At 42.7% G+C, this 21009-nt stretch overlaps 1 protein-coding gene and 1 pseudogene across 1 annotated transcript; one reads left to right on the top strand and one right to left on the bottom strand.

Annotated features, from left to right (window-relative positions):
* The first annotated feature begins 6861 nt into the window (after positions 1-6861).
* Positions 6862-9894, top strand: LOC121544498 (annotated as a pseudogene).
* A 1794-nt stretch (positions 9895-11688) lies between these two features.
* LOC121545163 (protein dispatched homolog 2) lies at positions 11689-20248 on the bottom strand. The gene is made up of 7 exons (XM_045208978.1): positions 20244-20248; positions 18948-18977; positions 18491-18614; positions 17631-17758; positions 17186-17304; positions 16822-16919; positions 11689-16432 (listed from the first exon to the last, which is right to left on the bottom strand). Exons 1-7 carry the CDS (start codon positions 20246-20248, stop codon positions 12932-12934), a joined length of 4005 nt encoding a protein of 1334 aa, XP_045064913.1. The 3' UTR covers positions 11689-12931.
* Between the last annotated feature and the right edge of the window lie 761 nt (positions 20249-21009).

Genomic DNA, 21009 nt, shown 5'->3' with positions numbered 1-21009 from the left:
GCGTGAAATAACATTGGAAACAACTATCCACAGTTGTTAAAAGTTACCAGTAGCTACCCGCTAGCTAGCTAGCTTTATTGGTCCAGGTAGTGGGTTAGCTAGCCTCGTGCTAGCCTCGTGCTTCACCGGGCACCGCCGAATACAATACTTACCTACAATAATTACCTACAATAACCTACAATAACTACCTAAATAAACTACCTACAATACCTAACTACAATACCTACCTACAATCTAAATACATGGTTTAAGCTTTACTCAACACCATATAAGAAGCCAAGCTTACCTCCTGCTAGAGAAAACACAACCTCTCCCGACCACCACGTGGCACTCCAGATTTGGTACCATGCACTGTATGTTCTATTCTATTTCAATTTATTCAATTCTGTTTTGTTCTGTTCTGTTATTACCCCTTATGTACTTACTTATTGAGCAAGGTGAAATACATTTGCAAAAATGTCTAAAAACCTGTTTATGCTTTGTCATTATGGGGTATTGTGTGTAGATTGATGAGGGGAAGAAAATGTAATCCATTTTAGAATAAGGCTGTAACGTAACAAAATGTGGAAAAAATTAAGGGGTCTGAATACTTTCCAAATGCACTTTATGTAGTATATCTGAAGAATAGGTAGGATAGACTATAGCAATAGTTAAATAGGATAGGCCTTGACTAGAATACAGTATATACAGTGGGGGAAAAAAGTATTTAGTCAGCCACCAATTGTGCAAGTTCTCCCACTTAAAAAGATGAGAGAGGCCTGTCATTTTCATCATAGGTACACATCAACTATGACAGACAAATTGAGAAAAAAAAATCCAGAAAATCACATTGTAGGATTTTTAATGAATTTATTTGCAAATTATGGTGGAAAATAAGTATTTGGTCACCTACAAACAAGCAAGATTTCTGGCTCTCACAGACCTGTAACTTCTTCTTTAAGAGGCTCCTCTGTCCTCCACTCGTTACCTGTATTAACGGCACCTGTTTGAACTTGTTATCAGTATAAAAGACACCTGTCCACAACCTCAAACAGTCACACTCCAAACTCCACTATGGTCAAGACCAAAGAGCTGTCAAAGGACACCAGAAACAAAATTGTAGACCTGCACCAGGCTGGGAAGACTGAATCTGCAATAGGTAAGCAGCTTGGTTTGAAGAAATCAACTGTGGGAGCAATTATTAGGAAATGGAAGACATACAAGACCACTGATAATCTCCCTCGATCTGGGGCTCCGTCTGAAGTTTGCTAGAGTGCATTTGGATGATCCAGAAGAGGATTGGGAGAATGTCATATTGTCAGATGAAACCAAAATATAACTTTTTGGTAAAAACTCAACTCCGTGTTTGGAGGACAAAGAATGCTGAGTTGCATCCAAAGAACACCATACCTACTGTGAAGCATGGGGGTGGAAACTTCATGCTTTGGGGCTGTTTTTCTGCAAAGGGACCAGGACGACTGATCCGTGTAAAGGAAAGAATGAATGGGGCCATGTATCGTGAGATTTTGAGTGAAAACCTCCTTCCATCAGCAAGGGCATTGAAGATGAAACGTAGCTGGGTCTTTTAGCATGACAATGATCACAAACACACCTCCCGGGCAATGAAGGAGTGGCTTCGTAAGAAGCATTTCAAGGTCCTGGAGTGGCCTAGCCAGTCTCCAGATCTCAACCCCATAGAAAATCTTTGGAGGGAGTTGAAAGTCCGTGTTGCCCAGCGACAGCCCCAAAACATCACTGCTCTAGAGGAGATCTGCATGGAGGAATGGGCCAAAATACCAGCAACAGTGTGTGAAAGACTTACAGAAAACGTTTGACCTGTGTCATTGCCAACAAGGGGTATATAACAAAGTATTGAGAAACTTTTGTTATTGACCAAATACTTATTTTCCACCATCATTTGCAAATAAATTCATAAAAAATCCTACAATGTGATTTTCTGGATTTTTTTTTCTCATTTTGTCTGTCATAGTTGACATGTACCTATGACGAAAATTACAGGCCTCTCTCATCTTTTTAAGTGGGAGAACTTGCACAATTGGTGGCTGACTAAATACTTTTTTTCCCCACTGTACATATGAAATGGATAAAACAGTATGTAAACATTATTAAAGTGACCAGTGTTCCATCTCTATGTACATAGGCAGCAGCCTCTAAAGTTCAGGGCAGGGTACTCGGCAGAGGCCAACTAGTGGTGACTATTTAACAGTCTGATGGCCTTGAGATAGAAGCTGTTTTTCAGTCTCTCTGTCCCAGCTTTGATGTACCTGTACTGACTTCACATTCTGGAAGGAAGCAGGGTGAACAGGCTGTGGCTCGGGTGGCTGAGGTCCTTGATGATCTTATTGGCCTGGGTGCTGTAGATGTCCTGGAGGGCAGGCATTGTGCCCCAGGTGATGTGATGCGCAGACCGCACCACCCTCTGGAGAGCCCTGCGGTTACGAACAGTGCAGTGTCCGTACCAGGCGATGATACAGCCTGACAGGATGCTCTCAATGGTGCATCTGTAAAAGTTTGTGAGGGTCTTAGGGGCCGAGAGTAATTTCTTCAGCCTCCTGAGGTTGAAGAGGTGCTGTTGCGCCTTCTTCACCACACTATCTGACACTGTCTGTGTGGGTGGACCATTTCAGATTGTCAGTGATGTGTACGCCGAAGAACTTGAAGCTTTTCACCTTCTTCCACTGCAGCCCGTCGATGTGGATGGGGCGTGCTCCCTCTGCTGTCTCCTGAAGTCCACGGTCAGCTCCTTCGTTCTGTTGATGTTGAGGGAGAGGTTATTTTCCTGGTAGCACTACGCCAGGGCCCTCACCTCCTCCCTGTAGGCTGTCTCGTCGTTGCTGGTAATCAGGCCTACCACTGTTGTGTTGTCTGCAAACTTGAGGATTGAGTTGGAGATGTGCATGGCCACGCAGTCATGGGTGAACAGGGAGTACAGTAGGGGGCTGAGTACACACCCCTGTGGGGCCCCAGTAATGAGGATCTGCGTAGTGGAGGTGTTGTTGCCTACCTTCACCACCTGAAACGGCCTACTAACGCACAGTGATGCCATCGACAAGCGCCCACAGTCCTATGGAAGGAAGACCCATATTTTCGCGGCTGCTTCAGTGAGATGCAAATGAGTATTTTGGACACAGTTGTCACAGTATTTTATTTACCGGTAACCAGACAAAAGTGTTTTTAAAGAACTCCCTAGAGAAAACAATACTCTTTCTTTAATTTGACAGAACGTTATTTCAAGAAAAATGTACAGTTCCAGTCAAAAGTTTGGACCTACTCATTCCAGGGTTTTTCTTTATTTTTATTATTTTCTACATTGTAGAAAGATAGTGAAGACATCAAAACTATGAAATAACACATATGGAATTGTGTAGTAACCAAAAAAGTGTTAAACAAATCAAAATATATTTTAGATTCTTCAAATAGCCACCCTTTGCCTTGATGACAGCTTTGCACTCTCTTGGCATTCTCTCAACCAGCTTCACCTGGAATGCTTTTCCAACAGTTTTTAAGGAGTTCCCACATATGCTGAGCACTTGTTGGCTGCTTTTCCTTCACACTGCCGTCCGACTCATCCCAAACCATCTCAATTGGGTTGTGGTCGATTGTGGAGGCCAGGTCATCTGATGCAGCAATCCATCACTCTCCTTCTTGGTCAAATAGCCCTTACACAGCCTGAAGGTGTGTTGGGTCATAGTCCTGTTGAAAAACAAATGATAGTCCCACTAAGCCCAAACCAGATGGGATGGCATATCACTGCAGAATACTATGGTAGCCATGCTGGTTAAGTGTGCCTTGAATTCGAAATAAATCACAGACAGTGTCACCAACAAAGCACCCCCACACCATAACACCTCCTCCTCCATGCTTTACACTTGCGGAGATCATCCATTCACCACAAAGACACGGCGGTTGGAACAAAAAATCTCAAATTTGGACTCCAGACCAAAGGACACATTTCCAATTTCTAACGTCCATTGCTTGTCCCAAGCAGGTCTCTTCTCATTATTGGTGTCCTTTAGTTGTGGTTTCTTTGCAGCAATTAGACGATGAAGGCCTGATTCATACAGTCCCCTCTGAACAGTTGATGTTGAGATGTGTCTGTGACTTGAACTCTGTGAAGCATTTATTTGGGCTGCAATTTCTTAGGCTGGTAACTCTAATGAATTTATCTTCTGCAGCAGAAGTAAATCTGGGTCTTGCATTCCTGTGGCGGTCCTCATGAGAGCCAATTTCATCATAGTGCTTGATGTTTTTTGCGACTGCACTTGAAGAAACTTTCAAAGTTCCTGAAATGTTCCATATTGACTGACCTATATGTCTTAAAGTAATGATGGACTGTCATTTCTCTTTGCTTATTTGAGCTGTTCTTGCCATAATATGGACTTGGTCTTTTACCAAATAGGGCTATCTTCTGTATACCCACCCTACATTGTCACAACACAACTGATTGGCCCAAACGCATTAAGAAGGAAATAAATTCCACAAATCAACTTTTAAGAAGGCACACCTGTTAATTTAAATGCATTCCAGGTGACTACCTCATGAAGCTGGTTGAGAGAATGCCAAGAGTGTGCAAAGCTGTCATCAAGGCAAAGGGTGGCTTTTTGAAGAATCTCAAATCTCAAATATATTTTAATTTGTTTAACACTTTTTTGGTTACTACATGATTCCATATGTGTTATTTTATAGTTTTGATGTCTTCACTATTATTCAACAATGTAAAAAATAGTAAAAATAAAGAAAAACCCTTGAATGAGTAGTTGTGTCCAAACTTTTGACTGGTAGTGTATCTGTTCAACAAATCTCCAACAAACGCAAAATAACGCTTGATAATAGGATACTATCACATGCCGGACATTGCCGTGCGCAATTGACAAATGTCACAAATGATAGAGATGTAATTTGGAAAATGAGAAAATAACATACACTTTACAACTCAGAGTTGTTATCTGGCACACGTTTGCATCAACACAATTTTACATTATTGTCGCATTCAGTGGAGTCGACAGTGACAGGGGTGTCGGAGGAAAATACCTCAAACACAACAGTCACTTCTACCACGGACAACGAGTTGAAAGAAACTTCTACACGTAAGAGCCAAGAGAACGAAGAACCAGAGAAAAGTAGTTGTTTAAAGAGACGGCGAGGAGGGGGTGGGAAGAAACAACTCCTTCCGGGAGAGCGGCAAATTTCAGTGGGTCTAGGGTGTCCGGTAAGGTGGAGGTGATATGAACCTTAACTAGCCAAGATTAATTCACCTTTCAGCAGGACAATAACCTAAAACATAAGGCCAAATCTACACTGGAGTTGCTTACCAAGAAGACAGTGAATGTTCCTGAGTGGCCGAGTTACAGTTTTGACTTAAATCTACTTTAATATCTATGGCAAGACCTGAAAATGGTTGACTAGCAATGATCACCAACCAATTTGACAGAGCTTGAAGAATTTCGAAAAGAATAATGAGCAAATTTTGCACAATCCAGGTGTGGAACACTCTTAGAGAGTTACCCAGAAAGACTCAAAGCTGTTATCGCTGCTAAAGGTGCTTCTACAAAGTATTGACTCAGGGGGTTGAATACTTTTCTAATCAAGATATATTCACGTTTTATTAGTCATTACAATGCATCATTTTTTTATTGTATTTTTTACAAATGTTAGAATTGTTGTTCCACTTTGACATTACAGTGTATTTTGTGTAGATCGTTGACAAAAAATGACAATGAAATTCACTTTAATCCCACTTTGTAACAACAAAATGTGGAAAAAGTCAATACTGTGAATACTTTCAGAAGGCACTGTTTATGTAACTTTTCAGGGTCAAGAGGACGAAGATAAGGCTTTGAAACGGGCTACTAACGCACAGTGACGCCATCGACAAGTCCTATTTTTTATTTTTTTATTTCACCTTTATTTAACCAGGTAAGCCAGTTGGCAACAAGTTCTCATTTACAACTGCGACCTGGCCAAGATAAAGCAAAGCAGTGCGATAAAAAACAACAACACAGAGTTACATATGGGGTAAACAAAACATAAAGTCAAAAATACAACAGAAAATATGTATACAGTGTGTGCAAATGTAGCAAGATACTGGGGTGCAAATGAGCAAAGTAAATAACAATATGGGGATGAGGTAGTTGGGTGGGCTAATTTCAGATGGGCTGTGTACAGGTGCAGTGATCAGTAAGCTGCTCTGACAACTGATGCTTGAAGTTAGTGAGGGAGATAAGAGTCTCCAGCTTCAGAGATTTTTGCAGTTTGTTCCAGTCATTGGCAGCAGAGAACTGGAAGGAATGGCGGCCAAAGGAGGTGTTGGCTTTGGGGGTGACCAGTGAGATATATACCTGCTGGAGCGCATACCACGGGTGGGTGTTGCTATGGTGACCAATGAGCTAAGATAAGGCGGGGATTTGCCTAGCAGAGATTTATAGATGGCCTGGAGCCAGTGGGTTTGGCGACGAATATGTAGTGAGGACCAGCCAACAAGAGCGTACAGGTCACAGTGGTGGGTAGTGTATGGGGCTTTGGTGACAAAATGGATGGCAATGTGATAGACTACATCCAATTTGCTGAGTAGAGTGTTGGAGGCTATTTTGTAAATGACATCGCCGAAGTCAAGGATCGGTAGGATTGTCAGTTTAACGAGGGCATGTTTGGCAGCATGAGTGAAGGAGGCTTTGTTGCGAAATAGGAAGCCGATTCTAGATTTAATTTTGGATTGGAGATGCTTAATGTGAGTCTGGAAGGATAGTTTACAGTCTAACCAGACACCTAGGTATTTGTAGTTGTCCACATACTCTAGGTCCTATCGAAGGAAGACCGATATTTACACGGCTGCTTCAGTGAGATGCAAGTGAGTATTTTGAACACAGTTGTCACAGTATTTTATTTACGGGTAACCAGACAAACAGTGTTTTTAAAGAACTCCCTAGAGAATACGATCCTCTTTCTTTAATGTAGTATGTTATTTCAAGAAAAATGTATCTGTTCAACAAATCTCCAACAAACGCTTGATAATAGTACACTATCACATGCCGGACATTGCAGTGCGCAATTGACAAATTATAGAAATGTAATTTGGAAAGTGACTAAAGAACATACACTTTACAACTCAGAGTTGTCTGGCACACGTTTGCATCAACACAATTTGACAGTAGTGTCGCATACAATGGAGTCTACAGTGACGGGGGTGTCGGAGGAAAATACATCAAACACAACAGTCACTTCTACCACGGACAACGAGTTGAAAGAAACTTCTAAACGTAAGAGCCAAGAGGACGAAGAACCAGAGAAAAGTAGTCGTTTAAAGAGACGACGAGGAGGGGGTGGGAAGAAACAACTCCGTCCGGGAGAGCAATACATTCCTCTCCCTCAAAAACGCAACCCCGGAGTGAGCTTTAGCAAAGATACTTTTTATGAAATTACTTACTATTTTGAAGGAGGTCTACGCAAAGTGCACTCATACTACTTTGACTTCAACATTTATTGCAAGGGACGCTGGATTGGGAAAAGTCTTCTTGAGGTTTTCAGCAGTGAATTCTGAGCGAAGCCTTTGGAGTATTACATTAGGGCTTCCAAACTAGGACGCATCCGACTCAACGAGATACCAGTGGATGACCTCACCATAACACTCAGGGTAAGTTCTAGTCTGATAAATCATGCTGTAATACACAATTAATTGGTATATACAGCCTGAAACTAATGCCTGCAAAATCATATAAATGTTCCTTACAAGCCAGAATGTTGAATAAAATTACATTTAGACTTACTATACCAGTTGTCTGTGTGATTTGTCCTTTAGCTGCTAGAAATTTGAGACAATATCCACCTCAAACTATTATTTACCCAACTTTTTAGACAGTAGGTATGGTACGGTTCGGCACCAAGGTCAAGTTAGTTGCCATGCCATGACAATGAAAATTGTATATTCTGAATCAGGGGAGGATGGAGAACAATCAACACTTTTCAGTGTTCATTAAAAAAATAGAAACCAAATAAAAAATGAAAAATTCACACACCAAAAATTTGTAATTGTCGAATTTTGCAGGCATTAGTTTAATGCTGTATATACAAATGAATTGTGTATTACAGCCTGATTTAACTTAACCTAGTATGATTCATCTTTGTCTTGAGTATGATCTATGTTGGCTTGAGTCAGATACAGCAGTCAAACTTTGATCCTATGTTTTTTAAGTCTGCAGAAAAAATATTGCCTCAGACTGGTCTTTTTCCCCTCAGAACAATGGAAGGAACACAGTGCATTGCCATGAGCCACCTGTAGTCAGACGGCCCCTGGAGATTCTGGAAGATAACGGGGAGGTGTTGGTAGTTGACAAGCCATCCTCGATGCCAGTCCATCCTTGCGGGCGCTTCCATCACAACACGGTCATCTTCATCCTGGGAAAGAACCGGGCATATGTGGCCTTCATACTGTGCACCGGCTGGATCGCCTCACGTCTGGGGTGCTGCTCTTCACCCGCACTTTGGAAGTGTCCCAAAAACGTGTTGGTGCGATAAAGACAGGTGAGACATCCTCAGTCTACCTTATGTTAGTGCAGTTTGCACCTTTCAATTGAAAAAGGACATTCAGAGTCATAAACTGATAAGAAATGTTTTATTCACTTATCCTGGAAATCTGGTTACCAGTTTGGATTGAATAGGGCCTCAAGTATAATCTCTGTCAAACTGGGGTGATGTGTATGCGGCAGTGAAGTCAGGCGCAGGACACAGAGGATCAGGAATGACTACTTTACTTCCAGTAATACGCACAAAAACAAAAGTCTCCAACACTAGAGGAGTAACACGCGGAGTGCGTAAAATAACGAGCTAGCAATGCCAAACATACGACAGGACAAAAGGACAATAACACACAAAGGCAAGCATAAAACAAGGGAACTTATATGTTACATAATCAATACAAAATAAGAAACAGGTGTACAAACTAGACAACACAAGACACACACCGAAACATCGATCGGCAGTAGCTAGTACTCCGGGGACGACGAACGCCGAAGCCTGCCCGAGCAAGGAGGAGGAGCAGCCTTGGCGGCATCCGTGACAATCTCTCTATGACTGAACATAAAATACACTTTGTCAAAGTTTGATATTAGTGACTGATACAGTATGTCATCTTTTACAGCTGGAGAAGGAGTACGTCTGTTGAGTGGAGGGGGTTCCCAGAGGGCGAGATAATCTGTGAGGAGCCTATCCTGGTGTTCTCCTTCAAGGTGGGACTGTACAGGGTGCATCCTAAAAGCAAGGAATGACGCACAGTCTTCCAAAGACTCAGCTGGAACGGCCACTCCAGTGTAGTGCGCTGCCTCCCTTTCACTGGCCGCACTCACCAGATCCGCGTCCACCTCCAGGCTACCCCATCCTCAACGACCCCATCTACGGTTCTTCTGCTTGGGGTCCCGACAGGGCGAAGGGTGGCCTGGTGGGCATGAGCGACCACGACCTTCTCAAAGCGATTCTGGAGGAACACCACTTGAAGGCGAATCTTAATCTCCTAGACATCCCAGATGAAGGAATCGGACAGGTGAGCAATGCGCGGTCTGACGTCAATGGCAAAGATGCTCAGACACCTCAGCCAGAGCTGTTGCCACAGGTTTGCAATTCTGTTTCAAGAGACTGTTAACTGAATGATGTAGAACAGAGTGCAAATCAGGTCCACACCAGTCCAGCCACACCTGGAGCATTACCCAGACCATCTGAAGAAAATGGGGATCAAACAAAGTCCACAGAATCTTCTCACTCAGCTTCTACAAACACGAGAGACCCTCTATGCAGTGAGTGTAAGATTGTGCGTTCAGACCCCATTGAGAAGGAGCTCATCATGTACAGTGAGGGAAAAAAGTATTTTATCCCCTGCTGATTTTGTACGTTTGCCCACTGACAAATAAATGATCAGTCTATAATTTTAATGGTAGGTTTATTTGAACAGTGAGAGACAGAATAACAACAACAAAATCCAGAAAAACGCATGTCAAAAATGTTATAAATTGATTTGCATTTTAATGAGGGAAATAAGTATTTGACCCCTCTGCAAAACATGACTTAGTACTTGGTGGAAAAACCCTTGTTGGCAATCACAGAGGTCAGACGTTTCTTGTAGTTGGCCACCAGGTTTGCACACATCTCAGGAGGGATTTTGTCCCACTCCTCTTTGCAGATCTTCTCCAAGTCATTAAGGTTTCGAGGCTGACGTTTGGCAACTCGAACCTTCAGCTCCCTCCACAGATTTTATATGGGATTAAGGTCTGGAGACTGGCTAGGCCACTCCAGGACCTTAATGTGCTTCTTCTTGAGCCACTCCTTTGTTGCCTTGGCCGTGTGTTTTGGGTCATGCTGGAATACCCATCCAAGACCCATTTTCAATGCCCTGGCTGAGGGAAGGAGGTTTTCACCCAATATTTGACGGTACATGGCCCTGTCCATCGTCCCTTTGACGCAGTGAAGTTGTTCTGTCCCCTTAGCAGAAAAACACCCCCAAAGCATAATATTTCCACCTCCATGTTTGATGGTGGGGATGGTGTTCTTGGGGTGATAGGCAGCATTCCTCCTCCTCCAAACACGGCGAGTTGAGTTGATGCCAAAAGCTCAATTTTGGTCTCATCTGACCACAACACTTTCACCCAGTTCTCCTCTGAATCATTCAGATGTTCATTGGCAAACTTCAGACGGGCATGTATATGTGCTTTCTTGAGCAGGGGGACCTTGCAGGCACTGCAGGATTTCAGTCCTTCACGGTGTAGTGTGTTACCAATTGTTTTCTTGGTGACTATGGTCCCAGCTGCCTTGAGATCATTGACAAGATCATCCCGTGTAGTTCTGGGCTGATTCCTCACTGTTCTCATGATCATTGCAACTCCACGAGGTGAGATCTTGCATGGAGCCCCAGGCCGAGGGAGATTGACAGTTATTTAGTGTTTCTTCCATTTGCGAATAATCGCACCAACTGTTGTCACCTTCTCACCAAGCTGCTTGGCGATGGTCTTGTAGCCCATTCCAGCCTTGTGAAGGTCTGCAATCTTGTCCCTGACATCCTTGGAGAGCTCTTTGGTCTTGGCCATGGTGGAGAGTTTGTAATCTGATTGATTGCTTCTGTGGACAGGTGTCTTTTATACAGGTAACAAGCTGAGATTAGGAGCACTCCCTTTAAGAGTGTGCTCCTAATCTCAGCTCGTTACCTGTATAAAAGGCACCTGGGAGCCAGAAATCAACAGAAGTGCAGATAATGTACTATACAAAGAGTCTAGAACGTGACCAATAGGATTCAAAGCTTCACAAAAGTGAAAGTTTTGGACTTTGGACACTTGGTTAACCAAGCTCTGTTGTTAAAGGCCCAGTGCAGTGAAAATTCATTTTTTCCTGTTTTATAACATATTGTACAACAGCTGATGAAACTAACACTGTAAGCATGTAAAAATGTAATTAAATTGTAGTATCTTCATGACCTTGAATAAAACAAACCATTCAGTAAAAATACACTTTTTTGCTTTCGACCGTGTGAAAATTAATATGTACTTTATTTACATTTACATCATTTAGCAGACGCTAAATGATGTAAATAGTTATGCACGCTCAAGTTTTCTGTTTTTTTGGTCTTATTTGTTGTTGTTTCACAAAAAAAAAATATTTTGCATTTTCAAAGTGGTAGGCATGTTGTATAAATCAAATGATACAAACCCCCCAAAAAATCCATTTTAATTCCAGGTTGTAAGGCAACAAAATAGGAAAAAAATGCTTTTGCAAGCCACTGTATGTTTTAAAAATAACATTAAAAAGACTGCATTTGGGCTTTAATAGTTGTTTCAACCTTTCAGTTTTCTCTGCTCTTAAAAAGCCGAAAGTTAAGTTATTTCATTCTCTAAGGCAGGTTATTTCAAAAGGAAATCCTTTTGGATGAGACAACTTCAAAATAACCCTGCTTGTAGGCACATTTGACAATTTCTTGTTAAGGTCATTGCATCAAACCACAATCAACCCTTCGTAATTAAAACATCAATAAATGATTCTGGGTTGTATTCGATACACCACATTTTGGACCAAAAACACATATCTGAAACCATTTTTCACACAGAACACATACATTTACATTTTCTTCATGGAAAAAGGATTGTTGCAAAGATTTGGCACATGCTGCACATTGTACACCATTATCCATATACTGCAGATATTCCGTCGAGGCAAACATATATCCCCCTTTGTCAAATTCAGGCCTGCCAATAAATGAGCAAGACATTCCTTTTTCATTATCGAAAGGACAATGCTCAAATATAGCTCTGTACCTGCAAGTCTGCAACAGTGCTGTTCAGGTCCCCTAAATAATTAATACACACAGAATTGTCTTAACAGTTACCAAATTAATGTTACATTTCTTGGCATTGAACAACAGCAATGAGTGGTACGTTCTGACATTAAAATGGTTAGAAAATGTATATGATATAACACAATCTCTGAACTACTTTTAGTGATGTGAATTACATCACTTTGTACCATGTTAAGATAAAGTGAGGTGTGCCTCTTGTTTGGTGGTGTTTGCCTCTAATAGCATGGCACAAGCATTGCGTTCAAACAAAAGAGCACCTTCTCTCACATCTAAAATGTATTTGGAAATTATTCAATTTGTTCAATTTACATTATTGTCCAATAGTTTATTCAGATTATGGATATAAATCAGGGTGGTTCAGGCCAAGACAAAAATGCCAGTGATTATCCAAGTTCCAGTGTCTGTCTGGCTGTCAATTTTCAACATTTCTAAATCCATTATGAAGAATATTTGTCACAACATAACATTCCGCATGAAGCAGTATCTGCATTAACTAGACCTGTTTATGATAATACTTTATCAAAGGATAGTTTCTGATTGAGCGAATGAAGCTGCCTGACGATTAACTGAAAACTTTTGCATGCTTAGATTATTTTGAAATCCCATTCAGTTTGTATCTTCCCTTGGCCCATCTCGTTTGATCCATACATCAGGCAAATCTGGTTTACTGTTTGGCAACATGACTGGTCCTTCACTCAGGCTTGTATGACCCCTCCCACATCCGGGAGAGACTGTCTCATAGGTGATCTCTCTCAGGGAGAGGCGTAAGGTGTCTCTCTTTCCGTTAAGGTGCCCTGGTTGTGGTTCAAGTTCTCCCTCTGCTTCAATAGATATCTGTTGGTTTGAGGGTCCAGGTTCAGCGTCACTCAGGCAAGTCTCATTGAAATCCTCTAGTGCGTCAAATGAACTCTGAGTTGACAGTAGGCGTTTGTGGGGGTGATGCTCAAATGGACTATTGGGGGCCTCATCCTTTGAGAGGGATGGCTGGTAAATTGTTTCTATTGTTTGACTAATGATGGTTTCCTCAATGCTTGAGGAAGAGGACAGCGATACGTTCCAGTGCTTGATGCCAGCAGACTGTCCTCTGCACATCTTGCACAATAGCTTTTCATTAGCCAGGTCACCCGGAGGAGCAACTACTGGCCCTAGGGTGTTCTCTTTGTATGGGGAAGAGGTCTGCAAAGCCGGGGGTGGGTGACAGCCTTTGTGGTTCCTACCACAGATCTCTTCACTATCTGCCTCAATGTTGCTCCTCTCCACATCTCTCCTGGGACTCAGCCCACCGAACTGGATGTCATCCGAGAGAACTGAGGGTCTGTTGGATAGCTTACTAGTGCACGTGCTGTTCTCAAAGCTTTCACTTAGCTGATAAGCCAATGGCTGAAGCTCATACTGCTCTGACTCCCTCCCGCCTCCTACCTGTCGCTGTCTATGACGCTGTTGGTTCGGGTAAAGGGAATTACCCCTGTCTTTATTGAAATTCCTTTGAACGCTTGATCTCCCAAAAGCCCCGTTGGCTGCAGAGGTCGAGGACCTAGGTTCTGATGCTGAGCAGGATGGGAGACCTTCAGTTCCCTGTTTAGATGAACATGGCACCATTATTTTCCCACCGTTTTTTTGAGGACCGAAAAAGCAGCATAGGGATTGGAAAAAGAAGGTGGCAAATCCACATGCTACACATTTCACCAGAAATAGGAATATTCCCAGCTTTCTGAACAACAAGGCAGTAGTAGGGAGCATGATGATGCCCGCACAGCAAAAGGCCACAGCTCCTATTGCTACAGGACAGCCCATTCTTTTCAGGGAATGCGCAACTCTTCCAATTCTATCAGCGTGTGGAGCTGAATTATATGATATGCAGTAGTTGGCTAAAAAGTCAACAGACAGCCCAGAAGCAGCTGATATGAAGAGTGCCTCCACACCACTGAGCTGCCATTCTAGAAGGACAAGGAGACCGACGGTGACAAAAACACTTCCTCCAACAGCAGCAGTGCCATAAACACTCAGTGGAATATTCCATGTGGTCAGAAGAAGCAAGACAAACACCAGCGCTACAGAGAACCCAGTAACCACAAGGGTCTCTGAGCTTAGACATTGTTGCAAGTCAAAGAGTGTCAACTGGCTCACAAACCATCCTTTCTGAAGTCCCAGTGGTGCCCTAGAAATTTCTCCATTAAACCATGACAAAATATCATTATAGAAAAGGGTGGTGTTACTAAAGTTGTAACTATAGCGGTGCGTTGTCCTAAATACCATTACCAGGGCTGCTATTTGCCCATCTGCCTCAAAATGTAGGCCTTCAACCTCGGACACATAACCCTCTGCATGCCGCTCGGCCACCATCATACTCAGGCATTGTTCAAAAACACTCGGTGGGTAAGGAAAAGAAATAGCATTGCAGCAAAAATGAAAAGCATCCTTACTCTCTGAGCAATGTCGAATAGACACCCAGTCTATGAGTTGCTCGACAATACAGATATTGTCTGTTGAGCCTTCGTTTTCAGACGATGACGATGAGGGTAAATAAAAGCTTTGGTTTTGAACTCTTCCACACAATTCTCTCAACCACACCTGAGCCTCTGGGCTACTCATGTTAAACTCTGGATCCATAACTAAAGATCCATTGCTTTTTGGATCAAAGTGATTGCCATTATCGGTTGGGATGACTCCCCAAACAAGAGTTAATGTAATAAACTGGTCCTCCCCATTCACCAGCCGTTCAAACATGAATTGGTGGCGATATTCAGCATCATATCTTTCAAAGGGATGGCTGGAGCGGAATAACTGAGTTACCCTGTTGTCTAAAGTGGGTAGTCTCATACCAGGGTCTATAACTGAGATATATGTTCCTCCTGCGGCCAACACTGCGAACCAGCAGACCCAAATGTATCTGAACTTGACCACTCCACAAGGGAGGATTTTCAGGAAAAGCACATTGGAGGTGTCGGATAGTCCCCGCTTCAACCCTCGTAGCTTCTGACCAAAGGTGAAGAGGCACCGCTTTCGCGAGCTTGTGTCCCAGAACCCGCCAGGGCTTTTCGTGCAGCAAGGCTTCCAGGCCTGAGCAGTAACAGAGGCTGAGGCAGCCACAGTGTAGCGCTCACACAAAATGAGAGAGCTGGGCAACCACGCAAGGGAGGAGAGAGTACAGATTAAGGACGCAGTTCCCAGGTACACAGCAAAGCATCTCACTGCTGTGATGCTGCTCAGGAACCCCGAGAAAAACGTGGCACTAGAAGTCAGTCCTGATGCCAGTATCAAATATCCAACCTCTTGGAGAACTCGATTGACTCTCTTCTCTAGAGAAGCGGGTGGATTCTGGGATAGTTGTAGGTTCCAGAAATCAATGAAAGTAAAAGCCTGGTTAGAGCAACTGCCAAACAGGACGAGAGCTGAAGCTAAGTTGAGGAAAGGGAAGAATGTCAGCTGGAAAACCACTTTGTAGAAGAAATAGGAAGTCAAGAGCGAACTCACAATTGCGAGTAAAGACAGTGCTGATAGGAAAAGTGACCGCAAATAAAGGGCCATGGTGAGGAACAGCGAAACTACAGCCAGAACAGGGTAGATGGCGTCCCTAGCCAGATAATACTTGAATAGCTTTTGCTTGATGCCTAGGTCCATTCCTGTAATAGTAGTGTTCTTGTATGTAAGCTCACGACCTTCAAGGCTGTTCATGTATATCTCCATCAAGTGATCTCCTTTTTCCACCGGTAGAAACAGGAGGCTATATTTCAGTGAGGGGACCTGATATTCTATTGTCTGTGGCCCTAGGAAGTCCTTATCAACCAGGTAATGCAATATCTGGAATACGGCACGAGAGTGTTTGCACCGAGTCGGCACAGATGCACAGTGGCCTTGCTTGCCCCTCTCTGCACAATATGCCACCAGGCTTCCATCGTGGTAGTATGGGGCGCAAAAGCGGAGTAGGTGCAGACTCTCCGTCACCTGCAAAGAGGTCAGGCTGAGACAGGATGAGGCATTGCTGAGAAGTGCCAGGTAGTTTCCCAGTGACCAACTTGGACAGCATCCGCCCCTGATCATGGCACCGTCCACTTCCAAACGGATATGTTGCTTGCAGAGATCTTGGAAGTGGGGTTGTGAACGAATCTGAAACATGGAGAAGAGAAGTTTGTCATTTTAACACATCTATTGACTTCTATTATCATTTATTCTCACTCTACCCATGGCAAAATCGATGTAATTGATGTTCCATCTACCTTTTATTACAAGAGCAAATTGAAAGGTACAGATTATTTTGCTACTTTTCATCACGTAACTTATTGTCACCCACTGGGGATCCATAACAACTTTGTTTTCTTTCAAATAAAGAATAGCACAGATTTAAAAATGTTTCTATCAGTGCCTGCCAAGTTCTGTATCCTAGAATGGTCTTTAATTTGTTTGAGTTGGCTCCCTGATTTCATGGTCTCGTTGGTAATGGTGGAAAATGGCAGATGGTATGCTGATTTAAGATGAGTAAAGACCTAGTCACCTACCCTTTCCTGCTCCATCTCACACATGGAGTAGATCGCCTTCAGGCTCCAAAGACTGGCAGAGTTTCCCGAGCGGAAGACCAGCTGGGCGTAGCGGTCTCCTGTGATACCACAGATGGCGGCAAAAACATGGCACCCCTCATCAAAGACTGTCCTCAGTCTTCACTTACAAAAATGGAGCTAGAGGACTGCTTATATTCTTACATAACTGAAACACTGGAATGATGAACTAGCGGGTCAATACCTATATATTAAGGTTTTTGATTGATACATTATTGGATTGTTTCCTGCTACATTTGAGAAACATGTATCTAGTAGTAGAGAGACAACACCATCATGTGGGTGTTGATTAGCGTTATTAGCCTACCTGGAGAGTCACAGAGGAACGTGTCCTGGGCAGAGTCCCTGTCCAGCATTCTTCTAGGCCGTTGCCTGGATGACTGTTCCTGGGTCCCACTGGCATCCCCTCCGCTACCGTCTCCATAGCTTCATAAATAAACATGAACACAACACAATTATACATGAGACATCTAGACAATTCATATCAATCACAGGTAATAGCACAATCAGCACCCAAGTAACAATAGACATATGGACTCAATTATCCAGCATTTACACCGTAGCTATACTATATCATATACATTTGGGAGCATGTTGGCGGAATGTGTGTTCTATGCATAGGCTTAGTCCATCTGTGATTGTGCCTCAGAAAGATGCCTAATTGTTGCCTGTGGTTCTACTTTATTGTGGCTGCTATTTTGTACAGAGCTCTCTGTGTGTGGTGGGGAGCTCATCCGGTTTTTGCACAGTACCTCCCAGCTGTCTTGTCTTTGAGCTGTTGCGGTATCAGAGACAGTGTTTTTCCAGGCCCCGTGTTCTGCTGAAGCTTGGCCAAGGCAGACTGTCGCACCCCAATGTATGTTCCTCGAGGCTCAAAACCCTGCATGAAAACATCAAAGTCAATGGAACAACATCTCCTGATGACAGCCAAAGCAGGAAAACAATGCTCTTAATTAATAAAAAATATGTAGGCCTAATGCTGATTGTTAGGGCTACAGTAGGTGAATTAGACAGTCTGATTACATGAATTAGAATGATTAGATGCTAATGTACTGTATGTTAAGTGACATACTAGGATGGATGCTTTGAAGATTGACAATGACGTTCAGTGTTGATTGATATAGCATTGTGTTCAATGTTTTTCAAGATGTATTTTTACACTGGTCTCTGCCTTGGTCATTACATATTGATAACCATGAGTGTAACTGTACACATTTAGTATTTCATTTTAGTCATTTAGCAGACGCTCTTATCCGGAGCGACTTACAGTTAGTGAGTGCATGCATTTTCATACTGGCCCCCCGTGGGAAACGAACCCACAACCCTGGCGTTGCAAGCGCCATGTTCTACCAACTGAGCGACATGGTCATTCAATCAGTTAATGTAACTATTCTTGACTGTTCATTAGACCTGCAATTGCACTGATATGGTTTCACTTGTATTTCTGAGCTGACAAGACATAAAAATGTTTGAGAGATATGCAGTGTCTACTGCTTTATCTGCGGCAGCTTTTTAAGAGGCAGGGAGCGAGCTAAAAAAGGGTTTACAGTAGCATTCGGTTTGATAGGAATTTGGCAGAGAAAGCCACAGTGCTGCTGAGGGAGACACTCACCATCAGCGGGTCAGAGAAGTCTGGTAGGGGACCAATTAACAGGCCGGCTAGGGAACATCCAAGGAGGACCACTGCACACCCGACGAGCACCGCCAGAGGATACTCCAGTACCACCTGGGAGTAACTGTCAAGCAAATGTCACCAACTGTCAAGTAAATGCCACAGGAAAAGAGCATCTCTTTACATAGTGAAAGTACTGTATGTATCTAGGAAAATCATGGTTCTAGCATAGTAAAGTAAACCATTGAACATTACATCTCCAAACATTGGTCACCAGTACTCATATTTTGAGTCACACAATATTATCTTGATCTTATGATCATGTTGTATAGCTAAATGAAGGACTAAAGATTGTTGTTGTCCTAATGACTGCCATGCACTGGTGTACAATTGGGTGCAAGGGAAATTGTAGGTCATTTTGCGTTCACACGATGACCTTGTTGTCATGGATACTGACTTTCTAGGGATCCAGTAGAGTCCGTCATCCCTAAAATAGAAAAATAATTCTGCGTCATTGACCTTGTTTTGAGATTATATTTTTGCATGATAATGTTCAGTGCATTCGGAAAGTATTCAGACCCTTTTACTTTTTCCACATTTTGTTACATTACAGCCTTATTTTAAAATTGATTAAATTAAAATGTTCCTCATCAATCTACACACAATACCCCATAATGACAAAGTGAAAACAGGTTTTTTTAAATTTTTGCAAATTTATGAAACATGATAAACAGAAATACCTTATTTACATAACTATTCAGACCCTTTGCTATGAGACTCGAAATTGAGCTCAGGTGCATCCTGTTTCCATTGATCATCCTTGAGATGTTTCTACAACTTGATTGGAATCCACCTGTGGTAAATTAAATTGATTAGACAAGATTTGGAAAGGCACACACCTGTGTATATCAGCAAAAATCAAGCAATGAGGTCGAAGGAATTGTCTGTAGAGCTCCAAGACCGGATTGTGTCGAGGCACAGATCTGGGGAAGGGTACTGAAAAATGTCTGCAGCATTGAAGGTCCCCAAGAACACAGTGGCTTCCATCATTCATAAATGGAAGAAGTTTGGAACCACCAAAAACTCTAGGCCAAACTAAGCAATCGGGGAGAAGGGCCTTGGTCAGGGAGGTGACCAAGAACCCGATGGTCACTCTGACAGAGCTCAAGAGTTCCTCTGTGGAGATGGGAGAACCTTCCAGAAGGACAACCATCTCTGCAGCACTCCACCAATCAGGCCTTTATGGTAGTGGCCAGACGGAAGCCACTCCTCAGTAAAAGGCACATGACAGCCCGCTTGGAGTTTGCCAAAAGGCACCTAAAGGACTGTCAGACCATGAGAAACAAGATTCTCTGGTCTGATGAAACCAAGATTGAACTCTTTGGCCTGAATGCCAAGCCTCACGTCTGGAGGAAACCTGGCAGGGAAAGATGAACGGAGCAAAGTACAGAGAGATCCTTGATGAAAACCTGCTCCAGAGAGTTCAGGACCTCAGACTGGGGCGAAGGTTCACCTTCCAACAGGACAACGACCCTAAGCACACAGACAAGACAATGCAGGAGTGGCTTCGGTACAAGTCTCTGAATGTCCTTGAGTGGCCCAGCCAGAGCCCGGACTTGAACCCAATCGAACATCTCTGGAGAAACCTGAAAATAGCTGTGCAGTGACGCTCCCCATCCAACTTGACAGAGCTTGAAAGGATCTGCAGAGAAGAATGGGAGAAACTCCCCAAATACAGGTGTGCCAAGCTTGCAGCATCATAACCAAGAAGTCTCCAGGCTGTAATCGCTACGAAAGGTGCTTCAACAAAGTACTGAGTAAAGGGTTTCAATACTTATGTAAATGTGATATTTCCGGCTTTTAATTTTATAAATTAGCAAAAAATCTAAAAACTTGTTTTCGCTTTGTCATTATGGGGTATTGTGTATAGATTGATGAGGATCTTTTTTTTTTTTTACATCTTAAGGATCGGACCCTTTTTTTCAATTTTCACCTAAAATGACATACCCAAATCTAACTGCCTGTAGCTCAGGACCTGAAGCAAGGATATGCATATTCTTGAAACCATTTGAAAGGAAACACTGAAGTTTTTGGAAATGTGAAATTAATGTAGGAGAATATAACACATTAGATCTGGTAAAAGATAATACAAACAAAAAAACGTGTTTTCTATTTATTTTTTTGTTCCATTATCTTTGAAATGCAAGAGAAAGGCCACAATATAATATTGCAGTTTAGGCACAATTTTGGCCACTAGATGGCAGCAGTGTGTGTGTGCAAACTCTCAGATTGATCCAGTGAAGCATTGCAATACTGGACTATTTTGTATCACATCAGCCCAAATGTGCCGAACCACTGGTGTCAGCTAATGGGGATCCTAATAAAATCAAATAACAACATTTCGTAGAATTGCATGAAATTAGTTTATAAAAAGCCAAAACAATTCAGACCCATGTGTGGAAATCCTAGAAACGCCTCTTCTCAACTGTATGCCACTACGCAAATGCGATAATAGATTC

The sequence above is a fragment of the Coregonus clupeaformis genome, chromosome 29, assembly GCF_020615455.1.
Source record: "Coregonus clupeaformis isolate EN_2021a chromosome 29, ASM2061545v1, whole genome shotgun sequence".
Taxonomy (NCBI): Eukaryota; Metazoa; Chordata; class Actinopteri; order Salmoniformes; family Salmonidae; genus Coregonus; species Coregonus clupeaformis.
Note: the sequence above shows the minus strand (reverse complement) of the source record. Positions and strands in the feature narration are given on the sequence as shown.

Excerpts from the sequence above, each read along its gene's own strand:
- LOC121545163 (XM_045208978.1), bottom strand. Across the intron at positions 17,759-18,490 it reads ACTTCTCTGACCCGCTGATG|GGTTTTGAGCCTCGAGGAAC; the intron begins GTGAGTGTCTCC and ends GTTTTCATGCAG. Across the intron at positions 17,305-17,630 it reads AAAGACAAGACAGCTGGGAG|CTATGGAGACGGTAGCGGAG; the intron begins GTACTGTGCAAA and ends TTATTTATGAAG.